This window comes from Loxodonta africana, chromosome 4 (assembly GCF_030014295.1).
Source record: "Loxodonta africana isolate mLoxAfr1 chromosome 4, mLoxAfr1.hap2, whole genome shotgun sequence".
NCBI classification, from domain to species: domain Eukaryota; kingdom Metazoa; phylum Chordata; class Mammalia; order Proboscidea; family Elephantidae; genus Loxodonta; species Loxodonta africana.
Genome location: NC_087345.1, coordinates 89312083 through 89331446, shown reverse-complemented (window position 1 = coordinate 89331446; position 19364 = coordinate 89312083). Strand labels below are relative to the sequence as shown.

The 19364-nt window shown below is 45.7% G+C and overlaps 1 protein-coding gene across 1 annotated transcript; it reads right to left on the bottom strand.

Moving 5' to 3' along the window:
* Window positions 1-8553: 8553 nt before the first annotated feature.
* Window positions 8554-18690, bottom strand: LOC100657695 (keratin, type II cytoskeletal 73). Its single transcript, XM_003405461.4, has 9 exons — window positions 18244-18690; window positions 16645-16859; window positions 15801-15861; window positions 15087-15182; window positions 14190-14354; window positions 11386-11511; window positions 10793-11013; window positions 9568-9602; window positions 8554-8780 (listed from the first exon to the last, which is right to left on the bottom strand). Exons 1-9 carry the CDS (start codon window positions 18688-18690, stop codon window positions 8554-8556), a joined length of 1593 nt encoding a protein of 530 aa, XP_003405509.2.
* Window positions 18691-19364: the final 674 nt, after the last annotated feature.

Here is a 19364-nt window from a genome sequence, read left to right as displayed (position 1 = left end):
GTATTTTATCTTCTTGGGGGCTACTGTGAATGCTATTGATTTGGTGATTTCCTCTTCGATGTTCTTTTTGTTGGTGCGGAGGAATCCAAGTGATTTTTGTATGTTTATCTTATAACCTGAGACTCTGCCAAACTCTTCTATTAGTTTCAGTAGTTTTCTGGAGGATTCCTTAGGGTTTTCTGTGTATAAGATCATGTCATCTGCAAATAGAGGTAATTTTACTTCCTCCTTGCCAATCCGGATGCCCTTTATTCCTTTGTCTAGCCTAATTGCTCTGGCTAGGACCTCTAGCACAATGTTGAATAAGAACGGTGATAAAGGGCATCCTTGTCTGGTTCCCGTTCTCATGGGAAGTGCTTTCAGGCTCTGTCCATTCAGAGTGATGTTGGCTGTTGGCTTTGTATAAAAAGATGCCCTTTATTATGTTGAGGAGTTTTCCTTCAATTCCTATTTTGGTGAGAGTTTTTATCATAAATGGGTGTTGGACTTTGTCAAATGCCTTTTCTGCATCAATTGATAAGATCACGTGGTTTTTGTTTTATTTATATGGTGGATTACATTAATGGTTTTTCTAATATTAAACCAGCCTTGCGTACCTGGTATAAATCCCACTTGGGCATGGTGGATTATTTTTTTGATATGTTGTTGAATTCTATTGGCTAGAATTTTGTTGAGGATTTTTGCATCTATGTTCATGAGGGATATACATCTGTAATTTTCTTTTTTTGTTATGTCTTTACCTGGTTTTGGTATCAGGGAAATGGTGGCTTCAAAGAATGAGTGGGGTAGTATTCCGTCATTTTCTATGCTTTGAAATACCTTTAGTAGTAGTGGTGTTAACTCTTCTCTGAAAGTTTGGTAGAACTCTGCAGTAAAGCCGTCCGGGCCAGGGTTTTTTTTTTGTTGGGAGTTTTTTGATTACCGTTTCAATCTCTTTTTTTGTTATGGGTCTATTTAGTTGTTCTACTTCTGATTGTGTTAGCTTAGGTAGGTAGTGTTTTTCCAGGAATTCATCCGTTTCTTCTAGGTTTGCAAATTTGTTAGAGTACAATTTTTCGTAATAATCTGATATGATTCTTTTAATTTCAGTTGGGTCTGTTGTGATGTGGCCCATTTCATTTCTTATTCGGGTTATTTGTTTTCTTTCCTGTATTTCTTTTGTCAGTCTGGCCAAAGGATTATCAATTTTGTTAATTTTTTCAAAGAACCAGCTTTTGGCTTTGTTACTTCTTTCAGTTGTTTTTCTGTTCTCTAATTCATTTAGTTCAGCTCTAATTTTTATTATTTGTTTTCTTCTGGTGCCTGATGGATTCTTTTGTTGCTCACTTTCTATTTGTTCAAGTTGTAGGGACAGTTCTCTGATTTTGGCTCTTTCTTCTTTTTGTATGTGTGCATTTATTGATATAAATTGGCCTCTGAGCACTGCTTTTGCTGTGTCCCAGAGGTTTTGATAGGAAGTATTTTCATTCTCGTTGCATTCTATGAATTTCCTTATTCCCTCCTTAATGTCTTCTATAACCCAGTCTTTTTTCAGGAGGGTATTGTTCATTTTCCAAGTATTTGATTTCTTTTCCCTAATTTTTCTGTTATTGATTTCCACTTTTATGGCCTTGTGGTCTGAGAAGATGCTTTATAATATTTCGATGTTTTAGATTCTGCAAAGGTTTGTTTTATGACTTAATATGTGGTCTATTCTAGAGAATGTTCCATGTGTGCTAGAAAAAAAAGTATACTTTGCAGCAGTTCGGTAGAGAGTTCTGTATAAGTCAATGAGGTCAAGTTGGTTGATTGTAGTAATTAGGTCTTCGTGTCTCTATTGAGCTTCTTACTGGATGTCCTGTCCTTCTCCGAAAGTGGTGTGTTGAAGTCTCCTACTATAATTGTGGAGGTGTCTGTCTCACTTTTCAGCCTGTTAAAATTTGTTTTATATATCTTGCAGCCCTGTCATTGGGTGCATAAATATATAATATGGTTATATCTTCCTGGTCCATTGTCCCTTTTATCATTATGTAGTGTCCTTCTTTATCCTTTGTGGTGGATTTAACTTTAAAGTCTATTTTGTCAGAAATTAATATTGCTACTCCTGCTCTTTTGGCTTATTGTTTGCTCGATATATTTTTTTCCATCCTTTGAGTTTTAGTTTGTTTGTGTCTCTAAGTCTAAGGTGTGTCTCTTGTAGGCAGCATATAGACGGATCGTGTTTCTTTATCCAGTCTGAGACTCTCTGTCTCTTTATTGGTGCATTTAGTCCATTTACATTCAGCGTAATTATAGATAAGTATGTGTTTAGTGTTGTCATTTTGATGCCTTTTTATGTGTGTTGTTGACAATTTCATTTTTCCACTTACTTTTTTGTGCTGAGATGTTTTTCTTTGTAAATTGTGTGTTCCTCATTTTCATAGTATTTGACTTTATATTTGCTGAGTCGTTATGTTTTTCTTGGTTTTTATTTTGAGTTATGGAGTTGTTATACCTCTTTGTGGTTACCTTAATATTTACCCCTTTTTTTCTAAGTAAAAACCTAACTTGTATTGTCCTATATCGCCTTGTATCCCTCTCCATATGGCAGTTCTATGCCAACTGTATTTAGTCCCTCTTTTTGATTATTATAATCTTTTACATATTGACTTCAATAATTCCCTGTTTTGAGCATTTTTTTTAATTAATCTTAATTTGTTTTTGTGATTTCCCTATTTGAGTTGATATCAGGATGTTCTGTTCTGTGACCTTGTGTTGTGCTGGTATCTGATATTATTGGTTTTCTGACCAATTTCCTTTAGTATTTCTTGTAGCTTTGGTTTGGTTTTTGCAAATTCTCTACACTTGTGTTTCTCTGTAAATATCTTAATTTCGCCTTAATATTTCAGAGAGAGTTTTGCTGGATATATGATCCTTGGCTGGCAGTTTTTCTCCTTCAGTGCTCTGTATATGTCATCCCATTGCCTTCTTGCCTGCATGGTTTCTGCCGAGTAGTCTGAACTTATTCTCATTGATTCTCCCTTGAAGGAGACCTTTCTTTTCTCCCTGGCTGCTTTTACAATTTTCTCTTTATCTTTGGTTTTGGCAAGTTAGTGATAATATGTCTTGGTGTTTTTCTTTTGGGATCAGTCTTAAATGGGGTTCAATGAGCATCTTGGATAGATATCCTTTCGTTTTTCATGATGTCAGGGAAGTTTTCTGTCAGCAGATCTTCAACTATTCTCTCTGTGTTCTCTGTCGTCCCTCCCTGTTCTGGGACTCCAATCACATGCAAGTTAGCCTTCTTGATAGAGTCCCACATGATTCTTAGGGTTTCTTCATTTTTTTTAATTCTTTTATCTGATTTTTTTTCAGCTATATTGGTATTAATTCCCTGGTCCTCCAGATTTCCCACTCTGCATTCTAATTGCTCAAGTCTGCTCCTCTGACTTCCTATTGCATTGTCTAATTCTGTAATTTTATTGTTAATCTTTTGGATTTTTGAATGCTGTCTCTCTATGGATTCTTGCAACTTATTAATTTTTCCACTATGTTCTTGAATAATCTTTTTGAGTTCTTCAACTGCTTTATCAGTGTGTTCCTTGGCTTTTTCTGCAGATTGCCTTATTTCATTTCTGAGGTCATCCCTGATGTCTTGAAGCATTCTGTAAATTAGTTTTTTATATTCTGTATCTGATAATTCCAGGATTGTGTCTTCATTTGGGAAAGATTTTGATTCTTTAGTTTGGGGGGTTGTAGAAGCAGTCATGGTCTGCTTCTTTATGTGGTTTGATATCGACTGCTGTCTCCGAGCCATCACTAAGATATTGTAGTGATTTTTTCTATATTTGCTCACTGAGTCTTATCTTGTTTTATTTTCTTTCAATATACGTGGATGGGCTACTAGATTGCGCTGTCTTGATTGTTGTAGCCCTTGACTCACTTATGACCTATTACTAGCTGGTTTGGGCTGTTACCAGATATATATGCCTGAGTCCATTCACTATTCTTGAGTAGAATCTGATTTTGGGTCATCAAGTGTGTGATGCACACTGTCACCTATTCACCTTGAGAAGTAGTGGTGATAGTTGTGTGCACCAGAGTCTAATAGCAGCTGGGGTTCACACTCCGGGGGGGCAGGAAGCTGACAGGCTTCCCCCAAGTGTCAGTGAGGTAGGTGTGTCTCTATTCCTAAAGCACCTTGGTGGGTGGGCTCTGCAGCTGTACCTTAGGCCCCCAATGCAAGTACCTCTACAGATTGGTAGGTGTCACCCTCCTTAGACCCCTAAGGCAGGAGGTTAGGTGGTCTGGGGGGAGCTTCAGCCCTCAGTTCCCTGTTGTGGGTCAGTGAGGGCTCTGTTGAATATGCAGAGATATCAGACCTGGGAAACTTGTCTTTCCGGTAAATCCGCTAAAACAAATGTGGTCAGATCCCTATCAGAAATCCCTTTGCATTATAATAGCCACCTTGTTCCCTGTAGGGATGAAAGCCCAAGACTGTGGATCACATATGCTTGGCTGGAGCTGGTTCTGTGTTTTTAGTCCAATTAGGGAAGGATTTTTGATCCCTGGGTTTTTTGTGGTTGCTTCTCTCAGGCCAGAAGAATGGTTTAGGAAAAGACCAAAAAAAAAAAAAAAAGGAAAAGAAAAACCGCGGAGCAGTTCTCCCTCTGGCTCAGGAAATTCCAATGTTAATGAAGCCGCCTGGGAAGGGGAGGGGAGGGTTCAGAAAAACAGGATAGAGTAGCATCCCGGAATACAGACAAAGTTACTTATCTTGCTTGGGATGACTGTTTTATCTGAGATTCCCGAGGGGCGTGTCGCCTGTGTGCGCTGGCTGGGTAGAGATTGCCCCCGAGGGTCAGGTCCACGTGCCCTGCTTGTGCTGTCTCAGAAGCCGCGGTCAGTTCCTCTGCTGCCAGTCCAAAGCCCAGCGTCAAGGTTCCCTGGCTGGGATGCTGCACTCCCGGCTCCAAAAACAGTCGCTGCCTCCCAGCAACTTCTCCTCCCACCAGCCGCGTTGCTGCACCGCCAGCGCTGACTGGCTGGGCTCCCTCCCAAGGTCAGTTCAGGGGGCTGGGGCTGCGCCCCGTGTTTGCACCGTCACAGGATGTGGTGCTCAGCTCCCCTGCACCCAGTCCAAAGCCTGGCGCCAAGGTTCCTCGGCTGGGACGCTGGCTCCAGGCTCCGAAAACAGTCGCTGCTTCCCCGTAGTTGTTTGTTCTCAGTCTCTGTCACTCAGGTCAGCTTTTTAAATCTGTGTGTTGGTCAGGGTTCGTAGATTGTCATGTATGTGATCGATTCACTTGTTTTTCCGAGTCTTTGTTGCAAGAGGGATCCGAGGTAGCGTCTACCTAGTCAGCCATCTTGGCCCCCCTTCTCCATTTCATTTTTGACAATTTCCAATTTTCCTAGATTCATACTTTGTACATTCCAGGTTCCGATTATTAATGGATGTTTGCAGCTGTTTCTTCTCATTTTGAGTCACGCCACATCAGCAAATGAAGGTCCCGAAAGCTTTACTCCATCCAAGTCATTAAGGTCAACTCTACTTTGAGGAGGCAGCTCTTCCCCAGTCATCTTTTGAGTGTCTTCCAATCTGGGAGACTTATCTTCCAGCACTATATCAGACAGTGTTCTGCTGATATTCATAAGGTTTTCACTGGCTAATGCTTTTCAGAAGTAGATTGCCGGGTCCTTCTTCCTAGTCTTTCCTAGTCTGGAAGCTCAGCTGAAACCTGTCCTCCATGGGTGATCCTGCTGGTATCTGAATACCGGTGGCATAGCTTCCAGCATCACAGCAACACGCAAGCCCACACAGTATGACAAACTGACAGACGTGTGGGGAGAAGAATACATAACAGTTATAATTTTTCTGAGATTCAAATTCCTTTAGTTTTATTTATTTTGCCTCTAAATACTTCTTTTGCAGTAATGAAGAATGCATTGCAGTGGTAGTTTTCCTGAGTTTAAAAAAAAAAAAAGAAATTCCTTGGGTTTATTTATTATTTGGGCTATAAGCACTGCTTTTGCAGTAAGGAATAATGCATTGTACCATGTTTTGAGAAGTTTCATGAAAAATAATAAAAAGTCTAGGAAGAAGGAAACTAGAATAAAATGTGTTTGCAGTCATTGCCAGCTGCCTTTATGTTTTACCTCATGTTTTGCAAATTTTCAAGAAATGAAACTTAAAAAAAAATTTTTTAATAATTTTATTGGCAGGATTTATGTCATCCAGAGGCTGCTTGGACATACATGATCCCAGATAATGGTATCAAAATCCATAACTCATAACAAAAATTCTCAATTGGTCCTTTAATCAGCATGCCTTCATTAGTGAAAACACACAGTATCAGCAGATAATTCAAAGGAGAAATTAATTGAATCTTGAAAGGGTTAGGGATATAGACCAGGTTTATTCGTCACTGTATCTCCAGCACTAACACATGCCAGGCACATAATAGATGCTTAAATTTGTTAAACTGATCACAGTTTCTTCACTGGCCCTACCGCTAAGAACATATTCCCTGAGATTAATTATTCTGCCAGCCAGTTCTCCATTTGGTAATAAGTATATTGCTGTTATAGTTTATAAGGTAATCTCTTTAAAGTTTGGGTTTTGCTCATTGCTTTAAATCCATTGCTGTCAGGTTGATTCCGATTCATAGCAAGACTATAGGACAGAGTAGAACTGCCCTATAGGGTTTCCAAGACAAATCTTTATAGAAGCAGGCTGTCACATCTTTCCACCACAGAGCGGCTGCTGGGTTCGAACCACCAACCTTTTGGTTGGCAACTGGCCATTTAACCACTGCACTACCATGGCTCCTGCTAATTGCTTTAACTGCATCTAAACAACATTTTCAGTAAGCTAATTAAGTCAGTTTTGAATCAACAAGATTGAGGACAAGATTCTGTTTCCACTAACATTTATTAAGCATGAACTTTGGTCCAGGGATTGCGTAAGACATCCTCATGTTGTCTCCTTTTAGCCTAAGGACAATCTAGGGGTATTATTCTATCTATTTTACAGATAAGACAATGGCACTCAAATAAGTTGAGAACTTTGTCCATAATCACCAGTTAGTTGCAGAGCCTGAATCTGAAACCAAGTCTATTAACTTGAAGTTTAGGACTCTCTCTGGACCCACAGGGACCCTGTTTAGATGCAATATGTGAACTCCAGCCTCAGTGTGTGTGATCCTCTTACTTGCTTTTTTTTGCATCTTGTTGCATCCTATCAGTATCATCATGGGCTGGGGACCTATGAGAAATCTCTGAGCACAAGGTCGTTATGGAATCTGAGTGGTGTGTGTAATGGAGATGGTCCCATACCTATACACACACACATACACACACAAACTCATAACATACATACTCAACCTAGTGGAAACTTCACTAAGGACCAAAAACAATGGGTCATTACTTTAAAGAGAAATCTACCTTAGAGCTTTTTCCAGGGAGCAGGGAATAGCCATAACTGAAGCCATAGGCTTTCTGGAAGTGGCCTCCGGCTGCCTCTTGGCCAGTTTTAAATCTTACCACCAGACAAGTGGCAAGATACTCCAGACAAGTGTTGGCTCTTTCTCCTCTAATAACCTGAATGTTCTTAAAGGTTGCCCACTCATGGACCACTGGCCTGAGGAAGGCATGACTTAGAAGATACATTGCTGGGGGTAGAGGATATAGATGAACCCCATGTATTACAAATTCCAGAGGAGGTAATGGTAGGATCCTCCAGTCTGTGTGAATGTCATCCCCCCAATCTCTTCCACTCAGGTCAACAGACACTTTGGGGCTCTATGGTAAAGGCCAGATTTTGAATGCCCCAAGTTCTAGGTCACTGGCCACTCCATGTGTAGAAGAGATGTGGCCTGAGATTAGGGTTCCCTCAGAAGAGCAAAGCAGCCTGGCCTGCATGAATCTTACAAGTTTATTGGTAGATGCAGGAAGCAGGGAGGTAAGGATTGAACAAGGGCAGAATTTATTTTAGAGCAAACATTCCTTCGTTTGTAGGACCAGCCTCAAGGGGTACTCCTGGCTATCTAGTTTGCAGTGACCATGCAAGATACAACCTGTAACCAGGTATTTCCCCTTAGCTGGTGTTTCTTTAACAGAAAATCCAGGCTAGAGACAATTCTTGCAGGCCTGTCAGTGGATCTGAAACTTCATGTACACATGGAGCACCTGGCCAAGTAACTACCTAAGCCAAGGCACAGCAGAGGCAGCAGGAGGATCGGGCTTACACTTGAGAAAGACATCTCTCCTCTGAAAGGGGACATGCAGGTCAGAGAAAGGGTCAAGTCTTTATCTTTGGCAGTGTTTGCAGAAGGAGAGACTGAGTTAAGGGGTCTCTTTGTATGGAGGCAGAAAGATGGGCAAAATGACTCCAGCCCTAGAATCTTGATTCTACATTAAGAAAGACTGAGACAGAGAGGTCGAAGAAGAGGTGGTATCAGTGGCAAAGAAAAGCAAGAAGATTAGCATGACAGGGAAATTTCCTGGAGAAGGGAGTCAGAGGAAACTCAGGCAAGGTGGACAGCTAGAAAATGTGCTGTCTTTCACTTTATCTCATGATTTTCTTTGTGGGTGAGCTCAGAGCTGACGTCTTTCCCGGGGGTCCTTGAATTCACTTGTACTTCCCAACCTGGTCCTGGCTTCCCCACGGGGGCTGCAGTTCCCACTGCCAGTGATGCATCCCCCAGACAGGATGCTGTAGCCCCCACTGGCAGAGCTGGGTCGGTAGCCGTAGGTGCCAGCACCGCTGAACCCAAAGCTGGCCCCTGTGCCTGCAGTCCCGGCTGGGGAGCTGCTGATGACTGCTGTGGAGGATGAAAGGAGGAATGATTAGTCTGTGTCCTAGAATAGGGGTTGCCCCAGCCTTCCAGCCCTAACTAGCTTAAAAGTCATCCTCTTAAGCAAATGTGTCACATCAAACATGAACTTGGGTTTAGTGGCACACACTCAACTCCTGAGCATCTCAAGCATGGGGGAAATATCCCAGATCCTATGGGACCCCCAAGCCTGGCACCTTCTCATTTGTTGAACAAACAGGAGTAGCAGGGGCAATATATACTTCTCAAAGAGCAGCTGAGGCCCAAGTATCAGTTCTTACATTTAAGTTTAGAATACATTCTTAATTCTTTGCAAAGAATGTCCTTATTTCTTGATGGCTCATCTCTCAGAGGGAGACCAGGCTAGGCCCCATGGGGGTCATTAAAACCAATTACAAGTGTCAGTCTACCCCCATTGGTGACAGTGTCTGCACTCTCAGTGAGGAAGTTTGACTCTTCAAGCTCACAGTTTCCCTTTATGCAGGAAAGCCCAGGCTGGGGCCACTGGAGGAGGAGCAGGGTTGAGAGTTTCATCCTAACACAGGTGAGATTTCTGGGGAAGGTGCCATTGTGAAATGTCAGAATATGATGGGGCACTGACTCTGCTCAGCAAGAAGCAGCTCTGAATGGGGAGGCAGCAGGGCTCAGGGAGGCAAGTACATGACAATGGTGGTCTACCAGGCAGAGCCCAGGCTATTCCACGAGGGTCCCTGTGGAATCACTTTGTGATTGTTTATGACCTAGAAATATTCCTTCAGAGGCATTATATACTCACAAATGCTCACAGAGTTGGTGTACTCTCCAGACATCCTGCACAGAGAGAAAAGCACAGGGAATCTCTGTCACATGGAATCCCATAGTTAGTTTTACCACAGCCTGAACACTGGTCCATGAATCAATCATGAGCCAGACTAGCTCAGCCTGCCTGAACCCCTCCAGCTGGTCAAATGGCATTAATGGCATTAATTTCGCCTATGTATCTCTAATCAAAAGAAGCCCTGGTGGCACAGTGGTTAAGTGCTCAGCTGCTAACTGGAAGGTCAGCAGTTCGAACCCACCAGCCACTCCTCTGTAGAAAGATATGGCAGTCTGCTCCTATAAAGATTGCAGCCTTGGAAACCCTATGGGGCAGTTCTACTTCTGTCCTGTAGAGTCAGAATCAACTCGAAGGCAATGAGTTTCGGTTTGGGTTTTTTTTTTTTTTATTTATTTCTAATCACCCCCCTCTCCCTCCTTAATCTACCCGTCACACTTTGGAGATGTGTAAGCCCACAGCCTTGGAGTTTCCACCACTATTACCACTCCCAGGACCCCTCCTGCTGGGTTTTTCTTGAACCTACTTCCTTATTCTTATGTGACTTCTGCCTGAATAGACACGTGTATGGCAATATTAGGATCAGGAGTTGCCACTAGTGTACTAAATATATGGTGTTGATGCTTCATGTACCACCTTCCCAATGGTTGCTATGACCATATACAGCCCATACTGCTATATATTTAGCATTTTTAATTGACTGCTTTTTATAATAAAAAATGCGTTTATCTTAAAAGAAAATTTTATATCACTAGGGTAAATGGAAAACCTGTACTACCTGCCCCCACCCCCAAAAAGCTGTAAAAGTAGATACAAGGAAAACAAACAGAATTTTAAAAACCTTTGGCTAGATAGGGTTGTCTGCCCAGAGACCCTGAACCTGAGATAGATCTACTCTCTCTTGATTAAAAGGAGAGATTTGCAAGTGTCAGAGGGGTGTTAAAGACACAACAGCACCAAGCTGAGACTTTCTCCTTGACATAATCTGAAGGGTTGAAGTAGAACTGAAAAGGAAATCACTGTCTCCTTACCTGATTGGATGCTGTTTAAGGCTAAATTTGTAGGTGACCTAACGAGCATCTCCAGCTCCTCTAGCAGACTGTCCCCACACTCTGGAAAACTCTGAATCAGAGGGTTCCAAAGTTTCTTCCAGCCGTGAGGCCATAAGACCCATCCCACCACCCACCTGCACTCCTCGCCCTCCAGCAGCTTTCGGTAAGTGGCAATCTCGATGTCCAGAGCCAGCTTCACACTCATCAGCTCCTGGTACTCGCGCAGCATCCGGGCCAGCTCCTCCTTGGCCTGGTGCAGGGCGGCCTCCAGCTCATCCAGCTTGGCCCGGGCATCCTTCAGGGCACAGTCCCCCCGCTGCTCGGCATCGGCAATAGCTGTCTCCAGGTTGGAGCACTGAGGGTCACAAGATAGCATTGCCCCTGAGTCCTAAGGCACCTCAAGCCTCACTTCGCCTTCCCTCCCCAGTGTGTTCTCTTCAGATGGACCCTCCTCTGTCCTGCCCCACTTCCTAGAGCACAGACATAGCCAATTCTGCAGCCGTGGGGTCCTATTAACCTGGGACTGTGGGCTTGCTATTCTGAATCCAGTGGCTTCTAGCTGTTCCAGGCATTGGATGGGAGCTCAGTACCAGGGATGAGAACTGCGCCTCCATTTGAAGGAGGGGTTCTGAGATGGAAGACCAAGAGTAGGAAAGGAGCAAAGGGGAGTGTGCTAGACAGTTCACCCCTCCCTAGGGGATGAGGCAGGAGCCCCAGCCCCCATCACCTGCTTCTTCACACTCTCAATCTCTAAGCGCAGCCTTTGGATGAGACGGGTCAGCTCTGAGATCTCATTCTTGGTGTGTTTGAGGTCGTCCCCATGCTGCCCGGCAGCCAGCTGGAGCTCCTGGAACTAGAGGAAAGGGGCCAAAGCAGGGTCATTTAGAGCCTGGCTGAGCTAAGCCTGGTACAGAGACTGTGTCTTTGCTTAAGGAATGGGATGAAAGTGGTTAAGGGGTCCCCTCCTTCACCAGGTGTAGGTAGCCTGCCACTCAACCACCTGTTAATTGAATTTGTTTGCCTTAAGCACAGTTGATCTCACTGATGGTTACAAGGACTGTTGAAGTCCCACCCAGAGCTCTCCACACTGCAACTCCAATTATTATGACATTCCTCTGCCTATAGCCCTTCAAAGCTCACCATTGTCTTCAAGGTCAAATTCAAACTCTTGAGCATGATATCAAGGTGCTTTGAGGTCTGATGTCCAACTTCATTTCCCACCACCCCTGTGCATCTCCTCTCCAGCTGTGCCAAACAGTCCCACATTTCCATAAATGTCCTATGTGCTCTCATGTCTCTGAGTCTTTGCATGAGCATCTCCCTTGTCTTGGAAAACTCTTCTCCATCTCCTTTCTCTTTCTTTAGCTAGCTCCAACTCAACCAATGCAGAATTATTTCCTCCAGGAGGACTTCCCAGTTGGGTACACTTCTGTTCCCACAGCCCCTGACATACCACTCCATAGGTCTTACCACACTGACCTGTGATCACACATTTCTATGTCTTTCCTATCAGACTGTTCGGCAGGGACTATTTCTTTTATTTCTGAATTCTCAGTACTATCATACTGTCTGGTTGGTGCTCAGAAAAGTTCTGATGAATGAATGAATTACACAGAGTCGGTGAGCTGTGCGTCTGTATTTTCTATGACTTCCTCCCCTCCAAAGCTCAGCTAGGCCCCAGGTTACTGGCAGTCTTACTGGGCTGGGAGGGAGGGAGAGGGTTTAGCATGGAAAGGCTTTTTGTGTGTGTGTTTGTGGGGAGTAGGAGGTTTGACTATACTCCAACCCTACAAGCCCTGCATTTTGAGTCATCTACAAGTTTTGCACTATTCCTGCCTTTGATGTCATCTCTTGGATAGTTAGAAGGGACTTCAATTCTACCCCAGAATTTGACTTAAGGGAAACAAAAAATATGTATGACATTCAGAACTCTGGTGGCTGTGCACTGCCCAATCTCTGTCCCCAAGTGCTCAGCTTTGTCAGTTGTCTCTTAGCTGGCCCCAGCATGGCCTAGATTCAGCATTCCTCATAGAGATGCCAAGTTCTGTGGGGGCTTCTCTCTATCCTCCTTGGGTGCTAACCTATGGACAGGAAACCCTGGTTAGGATAGGTAACGATCTCCTGCTTCTCTGCAAGGTTATGTGAGCAGAACGGCCCTTCCCACACATTGACCAGGAGGGAGGTACTGACTCCTTCTCCAATACTTACACCAAGTAGTTTCCTTCTGAGGTGAACAGGTGAGCATCCTCCTGCCGCTCAACTCTCAACCCATGTAATGCCCTTATCATAAATATTCCTTAACCAAAATCATCTGATTTTCTGTCTAAACACCATGGAATTTGCAGTCAGTCACCTAGATTCAGATGCAGCTCCATTATTTACCAGCTAACTGCCTTTGGCAAGTTCCTTAAACCCCCTGAGCCTCAGTTTCTTCATCTTTAAAAGGACTGTTAAAACAAACAAACAAAAAAAACCCTTTGCTATTAATTCTAACTCATAGCAACAGAGTAGAACTGCCCCATAGGGTTTCCTCAGAGTTGCTAGTGAATTCAGTTAGCAGCTAAGTTTTTAACCACTGCACCATAAGCCCTCATAATATTATTGTTATGAATGAAATTCTGCTCAATAAGCATTTATCCCCTAACCAGAGAAGTGGAGGCATGGATAACCCCAACCAGCAAATGGTCCAAAAATCATGCCTGTGTAAACCTGCTTAATTCTTCCAGAAGGGGAACAGCCTGAGGTTAAGCACTGGCCACCAACAACTGCAGACTGCTTAGTCCACATGGTCATCCCCTGACCCTGTTTTGTAGAAGCAATATGGAGGGACTGGGGACTTGAGTTTGAACATTTATCAAGAAGTCCTGGCCTGTGTTATCTCCTTGGCCTTGAAAGCTTCTCACCCTCTCAAACCTGAAGACCAAATCTCTCTATCTCTAGGGTAGCAAGGAAGCAGGAGGAGGGGCAAGATAAGATCTCTTGAGAGTATGGCTTTTCCTTGAGAAAGAGCCTGCGAAACAGCAAGGGAAAACTAGGAAGGTGCCATCTTGATCTGAGAAACCAAGTTATCTGAAGAATCAAGTCTCACCCACAGCCCACTAGAGGAGGTAAGATCTAAATGACTCAGACTCTCCCTTCATCTTTTTAGTTGGACTTGAATGAAAAGGTAGGAGTTACCTGATCCCAGATCACACTGGAAAAGACTCCCTAATTTACTATAATTAATGAGGGAATTGAGATGCTAACTCTTCAGTTTCCTTCCCTACCAGACTCAGTGTAGAATTTTCTGCCTCCAGGAAGTCATTCCTTGTGCTGCCCCACCTGTCCTGCTAGTGTTCACAGATTCTGTTCCACTACATTCACTGCGCTTGGCTGTGTGCGTTCTCCAATGGCTGCTGTTAGGACGGGGCTCCCCCCAGTTCCCAGGACAGCTCTGTGCTCACAGCAAGTGTGGGCCTTGGTGGGCCACAGGGAAGACAAACAAAACCAGGACTAGACCTGAGGATGACTCTGAGGTGGATATAGCCTCACCTTCATCTGGTACAGGGACTCGGCCTCTGCCTTACTCCTCAGGGCAATCTCCTCGTACTGGGTGCGAACCTCGGCAATGATGCTGTCCAGGTCCAGTTTGCGGTTGTTGTCCATGGACAGGATGACAGACGTGTCACTGATGTAGGACTGGATCTGAGCAATCTCCTGCAGGGGAGAAACAAGGAAGAATGAATTGCCACTGTGGCCAGAGGAAGATGCCAAGCTGATGGCTCTGTCCAGCAGGATGGCCCCCAAACCATCCCAACAAATGCAAGCTACATTCCCCCAAGTTTGTAAAAATGGTGCTCACCATCCCAGAGGTTTCAATATCACATCTAAAAATTGCTGACTGGGTTTCGAGCAGCACAAGAAAAAAAACAGCCCACCTGTTTATGACTTGAGACAGGTCACAGGTGGAGAAGGTGGAGGGGAAACAGTCTGGACACCATACAAGGGAAACAAAAGCCCATGGATGCTTGGTCAATGGGTTGAGGCTTGAAGCCAGATGGGCACTGAGGAGATAGAAAGTGTCTGTGAATTCCTCACCTCCATCCCTGGGGATTCCTGTCCAAGAACCCAGGAAACATTCCAAACAGCAGAAAGGAGACAGGCAAGAATAAGAATATGCTTGGCTGACCATCAATGGGAATCCCCATAAGGACCCATGGATTCCTGAAGGACATGGGGGAAAGACATTGGAGGCCAGGCCAAGAGTGATGGGCACATCATTTTGGGGCCCTGGGATAGATTTATACTCCTTCTTTGATCTACAAAGCTCCTGACAACCTAATGCTGGAGATCCCCTGTGCTCTCAAAGTTATTGGTGAGTAAATAACCACTCATTCACATGCCTGTCCTTCCTGAAGGCAGAGTGAGGGTGGGAGTGGGGAGGCTTACCCCTTCATACAGGCACTTGAAGAACTTGATTTCTCCATCCAGGGCATCCACTTTGGCTTGTAGCTCCACCTTGTTCATGTAAGCAGCGTCCACGTCCTGAGGAGAATCCCAAGGGCCTTGATTCAAATCCAGGCAGGGCTTTCCCACCAACTGACACCCCAGACCCCAACCCTGTGGCTAGTTGCCCCAGGGAATAGAGTCGAGACCTAGTGGGCAGGAACCTGACTTTCACCCTGCACTCATTTCGAGAACTTGGGCCAGTCCCTTGTGCCCTGGACTGCCTTCTGCCCTATTCAAAAACAGAATCTTTTTACTGCCTTCTGTTTCTCCAAGAGAGTATAGGAGCCTTATCCCCATATGGTCACTGAGCAGTCAGAGTGAATGGAGGGCAGCCACAGTGATTCACTAGGGACAGTATAGTTGGAAGGTGAACCTGCAGCCCTCCCAAACCATGTCCTGCCAGACCTAAGAACTGACTATCCACACCTGGGCTCATCTCCATCCACACAAAACTAGAGGGCTAACAAAGTGATAGATGCTAGATAAACATCAAGTTGTCCCAAGATGTCCTCAGCAATAAATCCTTCCAACTTCTCCTTTGCCACCTCGGCTCCAGGCCCTTCTGTAGCGAGCACAGACCTTAATCTGTCATGTCTGATGCCACCTCCACATGACACCTCCAGGTGTTTGAGGGAAGTGCCCCGCCCTCCTCACCTTCTTGAGCACCACAAATTCGTTCTCAGCTGTTGTGCGTTTGTTTATTTCCTCCTCATACCTGCAGCAAAAAGGGCAAAATGAGCAAGGTGTGTGTGTGTGTGTGTGTGTTCTCACTGTGAAATGAGAAGGGGGATTCCCATATTATATATCTTTTATGTTTTGCATGTATTATTCTACATATTTGCAAGCCTGTCCCAACTCAATAGAACTATTTGGTCAGAGGAGTGGACAGGTGACCAAATGGTTTGGGATCTGGATTACTTCTGATGCTTAGGAAGTAAGTAGATTCTTCCTCCTCCCACTCAGTATCCAAATCACAGGGACATGCCCACTGCCCCTTTCAGTCATGATTTCTGTGTCATGCCACTGCCTAAACCCTTCCCAACAACTCCACTCCATCCCTAGGCATGAGTCCCAAGGAGCCAGAACTTTCCCCCAGAGTAGGAAAAAGGAGCAAGACCCAATGTCCAATAGAAATTCAAACATTCTGCCCTGCTGGAAGGGTTCCTTGAAACTTGGGGGCACACTGAGAAAGCTGAGGAACCGAGAGACTGTGGAGTACCCACACTACGGCTCTCTTGAGTGGAAAATGGGAGGGCATGTGCCAAGGAGGTGGATACCTGACAGGACAGCACTGCCACTGCCCAAGAGGCTGCCTGTCCATTGTGTGTCCCACCAGCCTCCTAGAGAAGGCACTCATCTTTCCTGGGCAGAGGAGCTGAGGACAGGTCACTCCCATCTGACCTCAGTCCCCTTGAGGCCAGAGACAAAATGCCCCAGTGTCTCTTGGGAACCACAGCCCAAAAAGGCAGGTTCTTCCTGGGCCCCTCTCCCTGCTCACCTCTTCTTGTAGTCCTCAACCACATCCCGCATGTTCCTCAGCTCTGAGTCCAGCCTCACTCTGTCCCCAGACAGCGTCTCCAGCTTCTTCCGCAGGTTGCCAACGTAGCCCTCGAGGATGGGCTCCAGATTATTTTTACAGTTGTTCAGGTCCAGCTGCTGCAGCAGCTCCCACTTGGTCTCCAGCACCTGGTTCTGCTGCTCCAGGAACCGTACCTGGAACCCCAAACAACCGACACCTGGAACCAGCTCCACGGACTCTCAGTAAATGGAGAGAAAGCCTGTGGGGTTTCCTTTTCTGGAAAGCAGCTGTGTTTTGTTATGCTGCACTAGTTTGAATAGGCAAGCCTCAGTTCTTGGAAAGAATCAGCCGCTCATGCCCCTCCCTACCTGGGCCCTTTTTACCTGGCGCTCTGACTCTAATTCTTTTTCTGGGGCAGCCCGTAAGGTCAGGAGGGGCCTCAACCTATTCTGTTCCCTCCATGATCTAGTCAAGATCTGCCATCTCCATACTTACTGAAGCCTTCCTGGGTAGATTTCTATGTTCACCCTGGGCTGCTTTCTAAGGCAAGTCTTTAGATATGTGAAGCTGGCCTGTACTGCTTACTCTTCACACTCTTGGACCCTTCTGCTTTGGTCTGATCACATAGCCTGTGCTCTGCCAATTCTCTGTGCCCTTGGTCATGGCCTCTCCCAGCCTAGCCAGAGGGCAGGTGCTCAGTGTTCGAGGATCTCAAGCCCTTCTATGTTGCTTTTACGTCTAGATCAATCTAATCAGAACATTTCCCTAGAGAGAACAAACTTGCTTAAGTTGCATTCTACAAGTATATCATTCCCTTGCTTAAAACCCTCTGGTGACTCACATCAACTATAAGATCAAGTCCAAATTCCTTATTGTGCCCTTCACAATGTACCCAGCCCTTCCTCTCCCTCCTCCACTGTTCACCCAACACTCAAGCAACCCCCAAGTTCTCACCATCCTCCAGACGTCTCTCTGCATTGCCTTTTCCCCACCTCTGTCTGGCAAACTCCTGCTCATGCTTCACCACCTTACCTACCTGTCACCTGGTAAGCTTTCCCTGCTTCCCTAGCCTCAGGAAATCTCCACTTCCCAAGATCCTTCTGCCACTTTGTTCCTCAGTGATCCTAAAACTTGAGCATGGAACTGGTCAATATCTGCCTTGCCTCCTAGGTTGGGTGTATTATAGGTTATGAGTCTGTCTCCTGATTGGGATCTGAGTTTCCTAGGGCAGGGGCTTGGTCCCATGCCATTCTAGACATCCCAGGTCTGAAAACCTGGCACAGGCCCCTCTTTTCCTGGCATGTAAGTTTTGCAGGTGGTCACTGTCCTACTTCTCAACACTAGGCCACTTTCCCTGCCTCCTGGAAACCTTCCCAGACTAAGCTCTCTAGCTCCTCTCACCCCTCTAGTTCCCCATGCCTCAGCACTGGTGTCCACAGCTTTGTTCAGCTCTTCCTTGCTCTATCCTTGGCTGTGTCTGAATCCTGGGAAGGTGTGCTGCCTTCTTCTGCCTCAGTGAAAAGAAAGGTGGTAGAAGGGAAGGGGCTCTGTGCCCAGCTTTGCTCCAGAAAACCCAACCTTGTCGATGAAGGAAGCGAACTTGTTGTTCAGCGCCTTGATCTGCTCCCGCTCCTGAGCGCGCACTTTCTGGATCTCAGGGTCCAACTCCAAGTCAAGGGGGGCCAGGAGGCTCTTGTTGATGGTGACCTGGTGGATGCCCCCTGGAGGGCACACAGTTGGGCACACGGGCCCCAGGGCCACGCTGCCAAACATGCTGCCCGCAAAGCCGCTGACCCGGCCCCGGCCAAATCCATAGCCACCTGTCAGCCCACTGCCACCTGCCACACTGATGGAGATGTTCCGGCCACCCCCCAGACTATAGAGGCTCCAACTGCCAAAGCCCCCACTAAGCCCTTTCCCCCCTGCCCGGTAGGAGGACGAGCTGCCCCCAGGAAGCACCGCCAAGCAGCTACTGGAGCCCCCCTTGGTGGCAGCTCCGGACTTGCAGGTGAATTGACGGTTCATGCTGAGATGGCCAGAGAGCTGGAATAAGATGCTAACCCTTAGCTAAGATGCAGTTCACCACTCTGCAATCTCAGGCTTCCCGTTTATAAGGTGCAGGAGAGAGCCACAGCCCTAATTTGTGGGTCCAGTTTGCCTGCAAGCAAGAGATTATTTTCCCCCAGCAAAATCCAAGATACTAGGTAGATAGCTTGAAAACCCTCAAAGTGCTGGGCTTGCACGACTTGCTCATGTAATTTGGGTCTTATCTAATTATTAGCTGTTCATGGGGTAATTAGCCAGGCCAATTTATCCCTAGAAAGATCTTGGCTGGGAGGTTTATCACAGCCTCAATTGCCCTTCCCCAGGGAGTTGTAGGGGCCAGGATTGCGGGGGTGCAGAAGGGAGACCTTTAATTGGCAGCATCATCTGTGAGAAATCTCACAATGGTGCTGCCATCAGATGGGTTGCTGTAGGGACCCTGACTGGCCTGCTTTTATGTGGTTGGGAAGAGATTCCCACAGCCTTGCTTCCCAGGGCTACTGGAAACAGTTTTCAGACTGGCCTAAGCCATGGGAGATGAATCCACTAGGAATCCAGGCCCAGCTTCCAGGGACCTGCCTCTGGTTGCTGCCCTATGCTGTGCCCCGGAAAGACAAGTATCCTGTCCTCTGTGCTGCTCTGCTCACCTTCACCTG

Coding starts and splice junctions, on each gene's coding strand:
- LOC100657695 (XM_003405461.4), bottom strand. CDS start 18,690: ATGAACCGTCAATTCACCTGCAAGTCCGGAGCTGCCACCAAGGGGGGC. Junction 16,860..18,243: donor TCGCTTCCTTCATCGACAAG/GTTGGGTTTTCT, acceptor TTGGGGTTCCAG/GTACGGTTCCTGGAGCAGCA. Junction 15,183..15,800: donor AATTTGTGGTGCTCAAGAAG/GTGAGGAGGGCG, acceptor GATTCTCCTCAG/GACGTGGACGCTGCTTACAT.